Source organism: Lytechinus pictus, chromosome 14 (assembly GCF_037042905.1).
Source record: "Lytechinus pictus isolate F3 Inbred chromosome 14, Lp3.0, whole genome shotgun sequence".
NCBI lineage: Eukaryota > Metazoa > Echinodermata > Echinoidea > Temnopleuroida > Toxopneustidae > Lytechinus > Lytechinus pictus.
Window position 1 is genome coordinate 7,991,543 of NC_087258.1, and position 14,911 is coordinate 8,006,453.

The 14,911-nt window shown below is 37.2% G+C and overlaps 1 protein-coding gene across 1 annotated transcript; it reads left to right on the top strand.

The window, feature by feature from the left end:
* The first annotated feature begins 1,249 nt into the window (after window positions 1-1,249).
* Window positions 1,250-13,938, top strand: LOC129276691 (MICOS complex subunit Mic10-like). Its single transcript, XM_054913089.2, has 4 exons — window positions 1,250-1,388; window positions 8,864-8,911; window positions 9,891-10,000; window positions 12,071-13,938. Exons 1-4 carry the CDS (start codon window positions 1,304-1,306, stop codon window positions 12,143-12,145), a joined length of 318 nt encoding a protein of 105 aa, XP_054769064.1. The 5' UTR covers window positions 1,250-1,303; the 3' UTR covers window positions 12,146-13,938.
* The last annotated feature ends 973 nt before the right edge of the window (window positions 13,939-14,911 follow it).

Genomic DNA, 14,911 nt, shown 5'->3' on the forward strand with positions numbered 1-14,911 from the left:
GAAGCAGAACTACGGAACCATTCGTATTTTAGACATTTTGGACGGTATTATCAGACTTTTACTTGTTTTCGGCGCATTTTGGGCTGTTTCAAGCCAACTCGCAACAGTTTGGACACTGATAACTAAAAAACGAGCACATGGACCCTATATTTTTAATATTTTAACGGCTTTAGAATATATTCCTGTACAAATTTAGATAGTATGATGAAAATGACATGGATTTTGAATGTTTGGGAGCGAAATACGTGACCATTCGCATGTTAGACGGTATTATTAGACTTTTGCACGTTTTCGGCGAATTCGGCGCACTTTAGGCGATTTTCAAGCCAACTCGCAACAGTTTGGACCCTGGTAACTAAAAAACGAGCACATGGACACTATATTTTTAATATTTTAACGGCTTTAGAATATATTCCTCTACAAATTTAGACAGTATGATGAAAATGACATGGATTTTGAATGTTTGGGAGCAAAATACGGGAACCATTCGCATTTTAGACGGTATTATAAGACTTTTGCACGTTTTCGGCGCATTTTAGGCGATTTTCAAGCCAACTCGCATCACTTTAGACACTCATAGTTAAAAAACGAGCACATGGACCCCATATTTTTAACTTCCCTACACCTTCGATATGCATTCCTCTACAATTTAGCCGAATTTGATGAAAATGACATGGATTTTGAAAAAAGTGCAGCTTACAAAATACTTTTTTAATTTTTGAATAGAATCACGTCTTTGAAGATTTGTTTTTTCCGAGTTTTTGCACCATTTTTGCCAAATGAGGGCGCTGCTGACTCCAAATAGATATAGTATTACCAATTAAAAGACTTTCTCTTACTTTGGTATCTACTAAGTTACATATTCTGAAAGTTTGATGAAGTTTAAATGCGTTATCCACTGAGTTAAGATGACTTAAACTCATTTGGTGAATTCGTGAGGTCTAAGAGAGGCATAATTTTCTTGATTGCGCAACATTTCATATTATTCAAATACGGCGAATTTGAAGACCCGTAGAAAAAAAATAAGCACATGAACCTATATTATTTTTTGCATTTTAATAATGCATAGATACCAAAGTAACTCTCTGCAAAATTTGGTGAAAATGACATGGACTTCATTTTAACTGTGGAACGTCCTTAAGGGTGTGTTCGGGTGAGTGCATGTGTGTTTTGTTTTTTTATTAATAATTATTAGAATCTATGTCGTGTTTGGAATTTTCTTCTCAATATTTGAACTCTACTACACTTTGACAATACCATACTTTTTCACGATCTACATTAAAAAAATCTGAGAAAGACAGTCATGGCAGACAAAAAATCCACAGGGAGTGAAGCCGTTTTGGGCCAAAAGTGGGACAGATGTGTATCAGATACTTTGATCAAGATAGGTAAATAAGAATCAATCATTTTTTTTCCAGGATGTAATAACGCATGAGTGTCCAGTAGGTTTCAAGTTCATGAAAATTGCATGTGAAGAGGTGACGCGGGATCACGCGACACGACCTACCGAGTAGTACCGGTACGAGAAGTCGTAAGCGTCCGTCGCTACCCGGGTAGGCTACAGTTACATGCACGGTACCATGGCATGCCATGGGTACCGTGCACCCTATGCTATGCCCGGGGGGGGGGGGGGGGGAAGGGCACCCATGGTGCATGGCCATGGGTGCATTACATGCCGCCGTGTACAGGAAAATTGGAGGCACGGCGCATGCAAAATTTCAAAACTTACAATTACATGGCTTGGCCATTGCACAAATTTCAAACAAAACTGTTAATAAAATGAAGTCCTGCTTGAAGTTGAAACGAAGGGTCAAACTTAAGCTTACCCAGGCCTGGCTTACCGAACGTTACCTCGACTCCAGCGCACTCACACTATTGCGAGGTATATGCTATACGAACCTCGCACAGCCAACGTGTTTTTGTAGTGGATTTTACTTTTTAGTTAGAGTTGTCGTTAACATCGCTTCATAAATGTGAATGATGTTGTTAGCCGAAACCCATTCCGCTACTCACCAGGGCTTTTTCTGGTAGAAAGCGTTCCATTATCAATTTTTAACATATTTTTTTAATTTAAAAAGGACACAAAAAAGAGCAAAATCGCTTACCTCCGCCTGGAAAGTGGCTTCGCACGTCTCTTCCACGGAAATAAAAGGAAGGTCATGAAGGTCGTTGGTGGCGCTAATAGTACAGTTCGCAACCTTATTTAATTCAGCTTGGTGGTATTTTTAAAACTAGATTCATGATTCATTGTATGCGCAATTCCAATAATTGTTTGATAAAATAGAGACCCCAATAAATGCAATAACTTAAAAAACATACTTTTTATTATTTTTGCTGACGATAATACATTTTGGAAAATATTCAAAACGATGACAAATTAAACAAAAAATATAGAAAATTCTATGTACCTTGAACAAAGCCCCGCAAGTGCTACCGTTCGTTTGTCAATTAACGTTCCACCAAAGTCTTTACAGTAAAAAGATTGAACACTTTGCCGACTTCGCGTAACGCTTTGCATCGATTTACGTGTAAGTCTACTAAGATAATTTCTGTGTCTAGTCTTTCAATTGTAGTGTCTTTGATATAAAGATAAATCGCGCGCCCTCTTTCGCTCATTAGACGAAAAAATTGAGAGCTAGAAAGGTGGCTTTCGTATTTTGTCAACGAGAAGAAAAATCAACGCTTAAATGACGCATTTTGAGGGATATTCATCAAATTATAAGGAATTGACTTCACATCGTTTCGTAAGTTTTGTAGGAGGACTTCATTCTGTAAGTCCTCGTATTGATTTTTCGTAAATTAACGTTATTTGTTGAATGCGCCGTGCCTTCAATTATTCTGTAGTCGGCGGCTGAGATGTAGCCGTGGGTGCCTCGAGCGCACTCACACTAATGCGAGGTTAGTATATATACTAACCTCGTACAAGGGACCGTGTTTGACCCTGGATTTCGAAGTAGTCGGCAAACATCGCTTCATTGCTGAAGTAATATTTGCCGAAACTCCTCGCTACACACCGGGGCTCTTTCCGGTAAGTAGCAATACATAAAAAAATTATACATATGATTTGGAAATAATTTCATTACAAAAAGAGCAAATTTCGCTTACCTCGGCCTAGCAAGTGACTTCGTTTGTCTCGTCTACGGAAATACAAGGAAGCCCGTTGGTGGCGCTAATAAATTTCACAACCTTGATTCAGCTCCTCGGTAATTTTATAACTGTGTCTAAATTCTTTGAATGCGCAATTTTTATGATTAATTTACTAATTATGGGCACCAATAAATGAAATACCTTCAAAAACATAATTCAAGATTACTATTGGCAATGATAACACTTTTTTGCAATTAATTTCAAACGATGACTTTATATTAAAAAAAAAAAAAAAAATACACATGCCTGGAACAAAACCAGCAGTACAAGCTTTAACGAACGTCAATAATATGGTATACCAAAGTCTATACAATGAAATGAAATGAAAAGACGGACTTCGCGTAATGCCTTGCGTCGATTTGCGTGTAAAATAGTGTAGGTACCTAGTCTTTCCCTTGTCGTGTCTTTGATATGAATATAAATCGCGCGCCCTCTTTAGGCGAAAATTGATATCCACGCTGACCAATTTTTATCTCCGTGAAATCTTCACTATAGATCAAGAAAATATACATATTTTTAAAAGAAACTTCAAGGAGAAGTCACGGAAGGATCTAAATGATTCGGTAAGTGTCGGAGCAGAATGTGAAATACCAGATTATGGTGATATTTTATGTGGGCAAAAGCCCAGTACATTTTGGATGTGTCGTGTGTGTCGCGTGCATATGACTGATATTCCTTCGCACGCGAGATGATATGAACCCATGGGTTCCTCGAGCGATGTTCGTGCAGGCTCCACTTCACTACCGCTACACTACGCTCCACCTACCCGAACATCGAGCCCGTGAACCAATTCGGATATACCGAGTCACAAAGGTGGGATGGCAATCATGATAATCGTAAAAAAAAAAAAAAAAAAATATAACGAAAAAGATGAATGACTTAATATCTTACTCTACACCCCTTTTTCTCCGTTTCCATCCTCTGGTTATCCTCAAAATTGGTGATTTTGGGCCAGTATCAAATTCCTCACACGTTTTATTCACGGCCGATTTCAAAACGAGTATCGAGTGGACCTTCCTATAAATATAATAGCAATACTGATGTGTGTTGCTGCCCTCTACGTTCGTTGCATACAATGTTTTGAAATAGGCCGTGAAAAATAAATACGTGTGAGGAATTTGATACTGGCCCAAAATCACCAATTTTGAGGATGACCGGAGGATGGAAACGGAGTGAAATACGGGTGTAGAGTAAGATAATAGGTCTAGTTAGCTTAACAGGGCGCACGATTCATCTTCATATCAAAGACACTACATAGGAAAGACAAGGCACAAAAACTACTTTACCCGTAAATCGATGCAAAGCATTACGCGAAGTCGTCAAAGTGTCCAATCTTCTTATTGTAAAGACTTTGGTGGAATGTTCGATGACAAACAAACGGTAGCACCGCTGGCTTCGTTCAAGGCATGTAGAATTTTCTATTTTTTTGTTTAATTTGTCATCGCTTTGAATATTTTCCAAAAAGTATTACCGTCCGCAAAAATAATCTAAAAAGTATGTTTTAAGTTATTGCATTCATTGGTGTCTATATTTTATCAAACAATCATGGGAATGGCACATACAATAAATCTAGAATCTACACTCTTTCTAGTTATAAAATGCACATTCACCAAATTATGTTTAAAAGCACCTAAACTATTTTACACAAAATCGATGCAAAGCATTACGCAAGGTCGGTGAAGTGTCCAATCTTTTCATTGTATAGACTTTGGTGGATTATTTGTTGACAAACGAACAAAGGCTCGCAATGCTGGCTTCGTTCAAGGCACATAGAATTAAAAAAAAAAAATGTCAACTTGTCATTGCTTTTAACGTTTCGGGTACACGCACGGTCAAGTCAGTGCACGTGTACTAAATTTCATCACTGTGTACACGGTAGCATCTGCATAAAGCTTGAATGGGACTGTAAAGTCAGTGAACAAGCTCACAGTCTCACATTAATTCTTAGTTCTCAGACACATGTTTTAATCACTAATATGTCAATATATGTCAATTAACCTAGAGTGAGTTTACTTCCAAAATCGCCCATGTAATCCACATTCATTTTGGAGACTCAAGTTTTTTGTATCACGAAATGGGTCTGCTCCGGTCTCGAAAGCTCGAAAGAGTTGCTCAATCACACTCAGAGCCAATTTGAGAATCACCAATTGCAACAGCGATCATTGCTACAGTTACGTGTTATATGCTTGTACACATGTGCTACGAACAAACGCTCCTCAAATTGGCATAAAATAATGAAAATCAATCGATAACTTCAGTTACACTTAAAGGAGAATGAAACCCTTGAAACCAGCTGAATCCATATCAAAGAGAAAAATCAAAGAAACATATTGTTGAAAGTTTGAGGAAGATTGAATGGATAATAAGAAAGTTATGAGCATTTGAATATTGAGATCACTAATGCCATGTAGATCCTCCCATTGGCAATGCGACCAAGATCTGTGATGTCACAGACGTACAACTCCCTCATTACTTTAGTACTTATTTCACATATATATTCTCACTTTTATAGAGTCTATCACAAGGTGATGTGTTCTCTTTATGAGAGGACAAGTACAGAGGTTTCACAATATTATATCATTGATGAATCGTTTGTCATATGATTAGAACATAGAGATGTATACTTTAGAATGAGCAAAAAGAGATGTTTTGGGGTATATTTTCAGCGTCCAAAAGGGGAGAGTTGTTCATCTGTGACATCATAGATCTTGGTCGCATTGCCAATGGGAGGATCTCCATAGCATTAGTGATCTCGACATTCAAATGCTCATAACTCTTCTTTTGATAGTCCTATTTTACTCAAACTTTTGTTGATCTTATTCTTTGATTTTTCTGCTTTCACAAAAGCTAACTTGCTCCAAGAGTTTCATTCTCCTTTAATTCTGCAGCGATCTGTGCATTCATGTACGGTACAGTATGCAGAATGCGCATCCAATGAACGTCAGTGCTAGCTAGGGCCGTGCACTGATTTTCTTTTGCATTCTTTATTAATTTAATGTGCTGCTAAGCTGAGTAAACTTTAATTGCACAAATTTTTTGGATTGATACTTCTAACTTCTCAGGTAAGCTTTAAAACCATGACTTAGGCTATATAGACCCCTTTTTATGTTACATTGACATGTTGATGCGGGTCCGTGTCGACATGTCGGAAACACTGAAAACATAACTCGCTCTCAGTGTTTACAGCCTGTACACGACCGAAAAACATGCCGTGTACACGTGCATCAAAAATGGACTTTCAAAACGGGTCTACTTTTAAATGATTTCCATAAAAGTGTTATCACCAAAAATAATCTTAAAGTACATTTTTTAAGGTATACAGCACGTCCCCCAAAAATGTCCCTTTGATATACGGCTGAATTATTTAATGAATTGAAAATTATTCTCAATTAAATGTGTTGTATTAAGAAGCTCATCTCATGTCCTAACTTCTACAAAAATGTCATTGGTTTCTAGGGCTTGGACTAGGTCCCGCCCGGAAGCCTCGGGTACCCGGGTAGAAAAATCAATACCCGATACCCGAAAATTGATTACCAATAACGTATTTGCGTAGTGCATAGTGTAAGACATGATTGTAACTCATCACAAAAGTACACAAGTCTCATTTTGAATCTCGCCAATTAACCTCGAAATATCCATAAATATACAATTTTTTCAAGTGATGATGTGACTGAGATCGTTCGATCGTCGCCATGTTTCTTAATTGCAGCTTGAGCATACGAAGCGCCAGCCAACCACGTTTGTGTTACCATATTCAGTTAATCATAAACCGAAAATAAGGTTTATCGCTAATCAGAATCGTAATTATGCATCATGGGATAGAAAAGGCGGCCGGTTGCATAGCTCTGCGCACGTGCAGAGCTAGCTAACGGTCCCCCTTTCGATCCCGTGATGCATTGCGGTTCTGATTAGCGATATACCTTATGGTAACCCGATCGTGATTGGCTAGCGCATTCGGCGCTCCGAAACTACCCGGAAATGAATTGACTTTGTGCATGTAGTGATAGATTCTACAAACTCACGAACGCGATGTAATATCGACGCTACTTCGTAAGATTTTGACGGAAAAGCAAGAAGTAATCAAAATTTGCTTACCTGTGTGATATCGGTAAGAAAACAGATCCTCCGAGAATACCTTTCATAATTAATATGAAATATAGGAAAGTGGAATTCTAGGTCGAATTTGGTACGAGGTGACAGAGTATTGCAGACTTGTTTTGATGGAATACTGCGTGGGGCACGGGAGGCTTGCACTGCGCATGCTTACTATATTTTCATTCATAAGTTTGCTTGCGGCGCAGTGGCTGGATGACGTCACCTACAGTATGGGATTTTTCCACCAGTCATATTTCATGTGCTTGAATTTCGGGTACCCGCCCGAAAATTGCCACGGGTACCCGAAAACAAAAATACCTGAAATCCCAGGCCTATTGGTTTCACTTTAGTGGTTTTGAATACACAGTCTATTATGTAACGATGGTGCTTTTCAGCCCATTCCAAGTTTCCATACATGCAGCACTGCTACCACTGCTGTTATGTTCTGCACTGCCAAGCATTCAACCCCCATTGATCATTCAGAATCTGATCAGGGAATTCCCTGAGCTGACAAGAAATCTCCATGATCTAAACAGGCTCATCAAATCATTACCTTGCATGATCAGAAGGCAACAACAGTACCTGACAATTCATTTCAAGCTTGATAATGGGAGATGCACAATGATAAAAACAACAGGTCATGTCTGTTTCATGCCTATAATTCCAACAATTTTGCATTCTTGTTTTCATTTCTTTGTTTTAATTAAGTTTATCATGATGAGCTCAAGTTAATTCACCGTACCTTTTTTTAATGAAGAAAATCAATTTCCACAGCAAGTAATGTTCGCTTTCGCGAAGTGTAATACACTTGTGGTTTGCCCTTCATTGTTCAGCCTACATGTATGTACTTATCCATCATTTATATTTTCTTTCAAGTTGGTGCACTGATCCCCCATCAATCGTCAAAAAATATATTTTTGACGATTCTTACCCTTCTGCACATGCTCAAGTTTATGATTTTATGAGCCTGGATTGATTGGGGAAATGTCCCTGCTCAGATCCTGGATGGAATTAAGGTGGGGGGTTAACATGCAGAAATACATGTATAGCAGTGCTGCAAACTTGGAATGGACGGAAATGCACCAGTGTTGCATAACAGGGTGTGTATTCAAAACCGATGAAGCGAGACCTTTGGAATCTTCATAGAAGTTAGATTATGAAATAAGCTTCTACTCCTGTACATTTGATTGAAAATACTACCACATCTTGGAATTATGTCAGAGGGACATTTTTTGGGGACGTGCTGTAGAGGGATTGTTGATTATTGAGGGGTCAACATTGATATTTTGCAAGTTTTTATTTTTGGTTGTTTGCACACATTTTGTACTTTGACTAGTTGACCTACTCACTGTTTTTTTTGTTGGTACACAATGATTATTTCATACCCCCATCCAGAATTATCATGAAATGTGCATGTACCCGTATTCAGTGATTTGTGGTAGATGATTTTAATAAATTAATAAGTAAATGAATTGAGAAAAAAAAATTGACTGGTTTTGCATATGAGTTGAGTTGATATTACTACATAACCATTACCTACTTGTATTGTACAATTTACTCTGTCACACCGTTGTCATCTGTTGTCTCTGAAATATTTATCTTTTTTCCCCCAATTTTGCAGGTGGCGGTCTTGGTCTTGGTGTTGTATTTTCAGTTTTCTTATTTAAGAGTAAGTTTCTCTCATTACTACTGGAACAATTAGCCCCCTAAAAAAAAACACAAACAAATCCTTGGGAGTTTGAATGCTCATTATTTTATTACTCTGAGAAATTTGACTATTATTAAAGTCATGATTTGTGTACTAATGGGAGATCAATTTTAATATGGAGATCTCCCTAGTCAAACACATTTTCAAACTGATGTACATAGTAGCTCAGTAAATTAATTCATGATTAATAGACGTATGTAAAACTCAATAATGTCAGATAAAGGGGCTTAGGGATTTGTCCTTGTTCCTGTGTCATGTCTTCAGTTTAGCTGATACCTCTTTTTAATTTACATTATTTACAGTACTGACATTTAAATCATATTACAAATGAAAAAAAAAAAATTATAGAGAAGATTGAAGTAGAAGACTTCTCAATATGAGCAACTACTGGACATTGTAAACTGGGCATTGTGGTATGCGTTTGTAATCCAAGCTACGTTGGGAGGGATGTTACAAATTGATGCAGGAATGTGAAGTTCATGGTGACGATAAAAGTCGATCGGAGACAAAAAAATCATCATATTGATACACGTCTGAAAAACCAAATTACACACACTATTCCATTTGAACTGGACCATCAAGGGATGTAATTCATGATGGGATAGGCAGTATTTATTCTGTATTGTACACACTGGTGGATCCAGGGGGGGGGGGGGCACAGCTGGCCCGTGCCCCCCCCCCCCCTTTGAGAAGCAAAATTAAAATTTGCAATGGAAATAATGCCTTTGTAACAGCAATGTACCCACCCCCCCCCTTTTTTTTTTAGTGAAGTCTTTTTTTTTTTTTCTTTTTTTTTTTTGCTTGTTGAATTTTTTTCTGGGACGGAATCTGCAAAATTTTTGGTAAAAACCTTTTTTTTGTGCCCCCCTTGGAAAATCCTGGATCTGCCCCTGATTGTACATGATTCATTAAATCATCCACTCTTTTCTTACTTTTGCAGGGAGACCGTGGCCTATAGCCTTTGGGTCAGGAGTTGGACTTGGTATGGGCTACGCCAACTGTCAGCATGAATTCAGAGACCCTTTCCAGGTCCGTGGAAAGATTGTAAAGGTAATGGCATCATTATGTACATGTATTAGTTCCTAATGGTTGTAGGGTACTTACAGGGGATTAGGTAGTGTTTTACAAAGATTTAAGTGTCTAAAAGTGATGCTTAACCCTATCCTGGCCGGGGGGGAGGGGGGGGGGGGCCTCCGATTTGCGCCATATTTTTGCCGTGCGAATTTTTTTTACCGCGCCCCGCTCACTGACTTTACTTTTAAGTCTTGTGCAACTTTTGAGACCAGTTTTGCGTCACCCGGGTACGCGGTTCCGAAATAACGCAACATTATGTAAGTGCATGTCAGACCCCAAATTGCTCAAAAACGTGATTTTGTGTACAAAGTCAATGCAAATTGTGTTTTCAATTAAAAATCATAAATGTATGATTATTTTTTAGTTTTGCTGGTCTAAATGTGTTTATTTTATGCTGTTAATGATCTCAGAAGAGTCCCCAACAAATTTCATTAAAAAAAAAAAGAAAAACAAAAGGTCCAAAAAACACAGAAATACATAAGAAATCGCAAAAAACAATAAAATACATAAAAAATCGATCTGATATCGCAATTTTTTTCATGAACACTTGCTAGAAATCAATAAGAGATTTTTTATACCAAAAATTGAAACATTTGGAGCTTTATTTAGGGAGTAAGAGGGAAAAGTATGATTTTGCATACTAATTATGCATAAATTAGCATAATCACTTAATAGCAATTTGCATGAAATAAATTACTATATAGTTTTGTAGATTATGTCCAAGACAACCTGCGTGCCAATTTTCGGCGCGATGGCGCGGCCAAAGGTCGAGATCTCAAGGGGGGCCTGGGAGCCCCCCCCCCCTGGCTATATGAACTCCCAAAATACCCAATGCTCACATGATACCTGATGCATGATTTCATTCTTATTACACAATATAGTGGATGTAATAGATGAATATGATACACACCAGATTGCCGTTGATGTTGATTTAGTTCCTAATGAAGGATCACCAGTCCTCAAGTAGAGTATCAGATCCAGGGTTGAAGTTAGTCTTATTAGAGTGTGGAATTTATAGTGGAGCAGTTGTCGCCGGGGGAAATGACACATAATTGATTATGCCGATTCGGTACTGATTTTTTATTTTTTTCATTTTAAAGAGATCCAAACTTGGAGATTTGAGAATGCACGGTCATTGTGCAATGCCTGATTTTGCAAGCTGGATACATTGGTTTACTTTTCCTAAAAATTGCACAATACTGGATACAGCTTGTAGAGGTTGATCACTTAGTATATTAAGGAATTGACTTAGTATATTAAGAAATATTAAAGTGTGAGTCTACATATAAAATGGGAAAATTAAAAATTCGTAATAATTCAAGAGAGTGATGAAAAGGTCTTGATTTAGAAATAATATTTGCGACTAAGTTGGTATGAGGCTGCTTGATCAGATAACATAGAAATAGCGAGACATTTAAACTTTAAAGATAAATTCCAGTTGTGGGGACGATCTCAAAATGACTTTTTACAGAATTTAATATAAAGATCACCAAAGTGTCTGTTTGTATGAATAAAAAATATGTACCAAAGGATTCTGGAAGAAATTGTGTAAATGCTGAGAAATAAGCAAAATAAGCGCGGATTCTGTCACTTCCGGAGGGTCTTTATTCCAGCAATAATATTACACTGTCCCACGTGTGCCTATCTGTGTTGGCTATCTTCAGTGTGATCGTTTTTTAGCTTAGATATGATTTCACAAAGTTCAGTTTATGTAACTGTACCAGACCTAGATCCAGGATGATATAGTAATACTTAACCTTGGTTTTACAGACTTTCTCACGAAATCAGTATCTTACTGCAACTACTGTCATTTAGCTTTAATGATCATAGCGACAATGAACGTTTTTCGATCTATATTTACTTTGCATAACACTTACATGCCGACAATAATCTAATGTTCTGGAATGACGGTCTGAGAGGCAAATGTTTTGTCTCTTCAATTAGGTTCTTTCCTCATATTTGAACTTTGGTTTAACAAGAATTGAAATGTAAAATATTTCTTTTGTAACTTCATGTATATTATATTCCTATTTTTCTTTGTCTCAGGTCCTCCCAGACATAGTCGCAGATGTACCCAAGGCAGTAGAAGTTCAGGCAAGCACGGAGGCATCATCATCATAGCAACAATAAGTTATTCATATGTTTTATTCGAATAATAAATATTCTGATGTCATTTCATGTGAATGTAAGTGGAAAGCTTGGATGAGAAAGATTTCAGAGATCTCTTTGTGATTGCCCAATGAGAGTCTTTAAACCAATGTCATGTGACGAAAGGGTTTGCAATTAATCACAAATGGCAAATGCCAATCTATGTCATTTGTGGCATGTACATTTTCATTCAAAAGACCTGTCACCAATCAACATGGTTAATGATTGTGGCTTTATATTTGCAATTGGTTGCCTACCATTGTGTTGCAGGGGTACAAATGACAAAATACATATTCAACATTTACTTGCATTTTTTATATTCTGCAATATTGACATTTAATCTTGTTTTTTCTTAAAGCATTTTGCTACACATGTCTTTGCTACCACAAACTTGTTCCATATAAACTATGCATTTTATTCCTGAAAATACCACAATGCTCTCCTCAAGGATTTGCATGTCAGTCAATATAAGATTCAACCTACCCTCTGTTCTAATGTATGGGAGTGAACTGGAGTTTTATCATCAAGAAACTTTGGGCTAATTTTTTTTCATCCTTTCCAAGGCTAAATTTTGTAATTGTCATTGAGTGTGCTACCCAAATCAGTATGCAACAGACTGAAGTATGGCGATGTGACAATTAGCACCCTTCATGTATTTCATCAAACATCCTATCCCACAAAAAATTGTATTTCCTGTCATTCACATCTACATGTAATGCTGTAGCCTATAATGGTTATTGAAACTTGCTCTTGATAATTGGGCAATGGGACACAGGCTGACCTTTAATTACTTCAATATGAAGCAGAAAAGAATTGAAATTACTAGCATTACAGATGAACTAAAGGAAAAAAACATGATTTGTCAATATTTGTTTCGTCTGAGAGCAATCTGTTGTCATAGAGCGTGCAGGGGTGCAGGAAGTAATTATCATTTTGAAATGAAAATTTAGCTCAGTTATCTGTATTTCATAGTAGGAGCCACAGAGATATATCAGCTGCAGCTGAAATTGTAATTACAAGCTCAGTTCACTATCTTTATCAAGTCTTTGACATGCCCAGTCAAGTCTTGCCATCCTCCCTAGGTCCATGGTCTTACCAACATTTTCTATGTACAGTGTTCAAACAACACTTATTTGCATGCATTATGTATAAGCCTAAACTGTGGGTATTGCTTTTCACAGAAAAATCAAACAACTACTACATTGCACTGGCTTTTTAAAATAAATATAAATGTCCCAAAGCTATTGTAACTAGGCAATTAAATTTGCCTCCTGTCTCTTCAGAATTTATTGTTGCATCATACGACTATGGCTTTGTCAACAAAAAGTCACTGAGCTCTCCTGCTAAACTGTTAATTTGATGAAGAGCTAATGTACCGTTACGAGATCATGCTTGTTGGTTGAGGCTCAACAGTTGATGTAAATGTCAGAATTACATTTCACCTACTCTTTATTGCTACTGGTTTTAAACGGATGTTCTTTTCCTTATTGAAATATACATTTGCAAGATATTGCTTAATCACCCTCATCATAATTCCTGATTGATTCTGAAATTTGCTTTGGCGAAGGGATTTTATTGCCATCAGAAAGTTTTTAATGTGGGAAGTGTATGGAAGAATATATGGTATACAATGTGACTTATGAGTGTAGTTTCATGTGTGAATTATATTGACATGGCTTGCTTTTAAAAAGCTTGTCCATGTATCATGTATATAGATGACATGAACAAGATGTCAATAATAAATTGAAACATGGTAAAAAGATTAATTATTGGGAGGTGTGTAATTGGTGATGTAATTTTGATTGCAGGGTGCTTGGTTTCTTTTTGTTTAAAAACTAAAAATGTCAAGTTTGCATTTGATGGGCATACGGACCAGGAGGGTGTTTCATAAAGCTGTTCGTAAGTTAAGAGCGACTTTAAGAACGACTGGTGAACCTTTCTTACGCGCTAAGCTATCACCAATGAACATTGAAGGTGCACATTTACCACAAGAAAGGATCATCAGTCGTTCTTAAAGTCGCTCTTAATGTACGAACAGCTTTATGAAACACCCACCAGCAGTTGTAATAGCAGTAACACCTCAAATCCTCAACTACTCATATCTGGGGGCCGTTTCATAAAGCTGTTCGTAAGTTAAGGCCGACTTTAAGAACGACTGGTGATCCTTTCTTATGCGCTAAACCATCGCCAAGTGTGTGTACCATTTACCACAAGAAAGGATCACCAGTCGTTCTTAAAGTCGCTCTTAACTTACGAACAGCTTTATGAAACACCCACCTGGCCAGATTCATTACCCATAATGCAACATTCTGGGCAGGGTAGTCTTGTAATATAGGCCCACTTGAATGATAACACACCAATTCACTTCTCAATATATTCAAATGGCAATAATATGTTACAAAGTAGCAAAACAGGTATTTTTACCTCGAAAAAAAACTGTTTCTCCACAGAAGTATAAAAAATTATAGGCCATTTTATTTTCTGTATTACTAATTTATCTCAAGGTATATTTCAAGACTAGCTCTTTATTATACATAGCCAATGAAAGACCACATAATTGTTGGTCAGATAATTTTCCCTCTATAAAGAGTGATTTTTCAGAATCTATCACAATAGACTTTCCTGTGGTACAATCAATCACTCTTTATTATAACTTCTGAAAGTTTCCATGGCTATTAAGAAGAAGAGTATATTGGTTTCGTCCTGTAGATGACAAGAACACACTTGTCAAAACGTCGA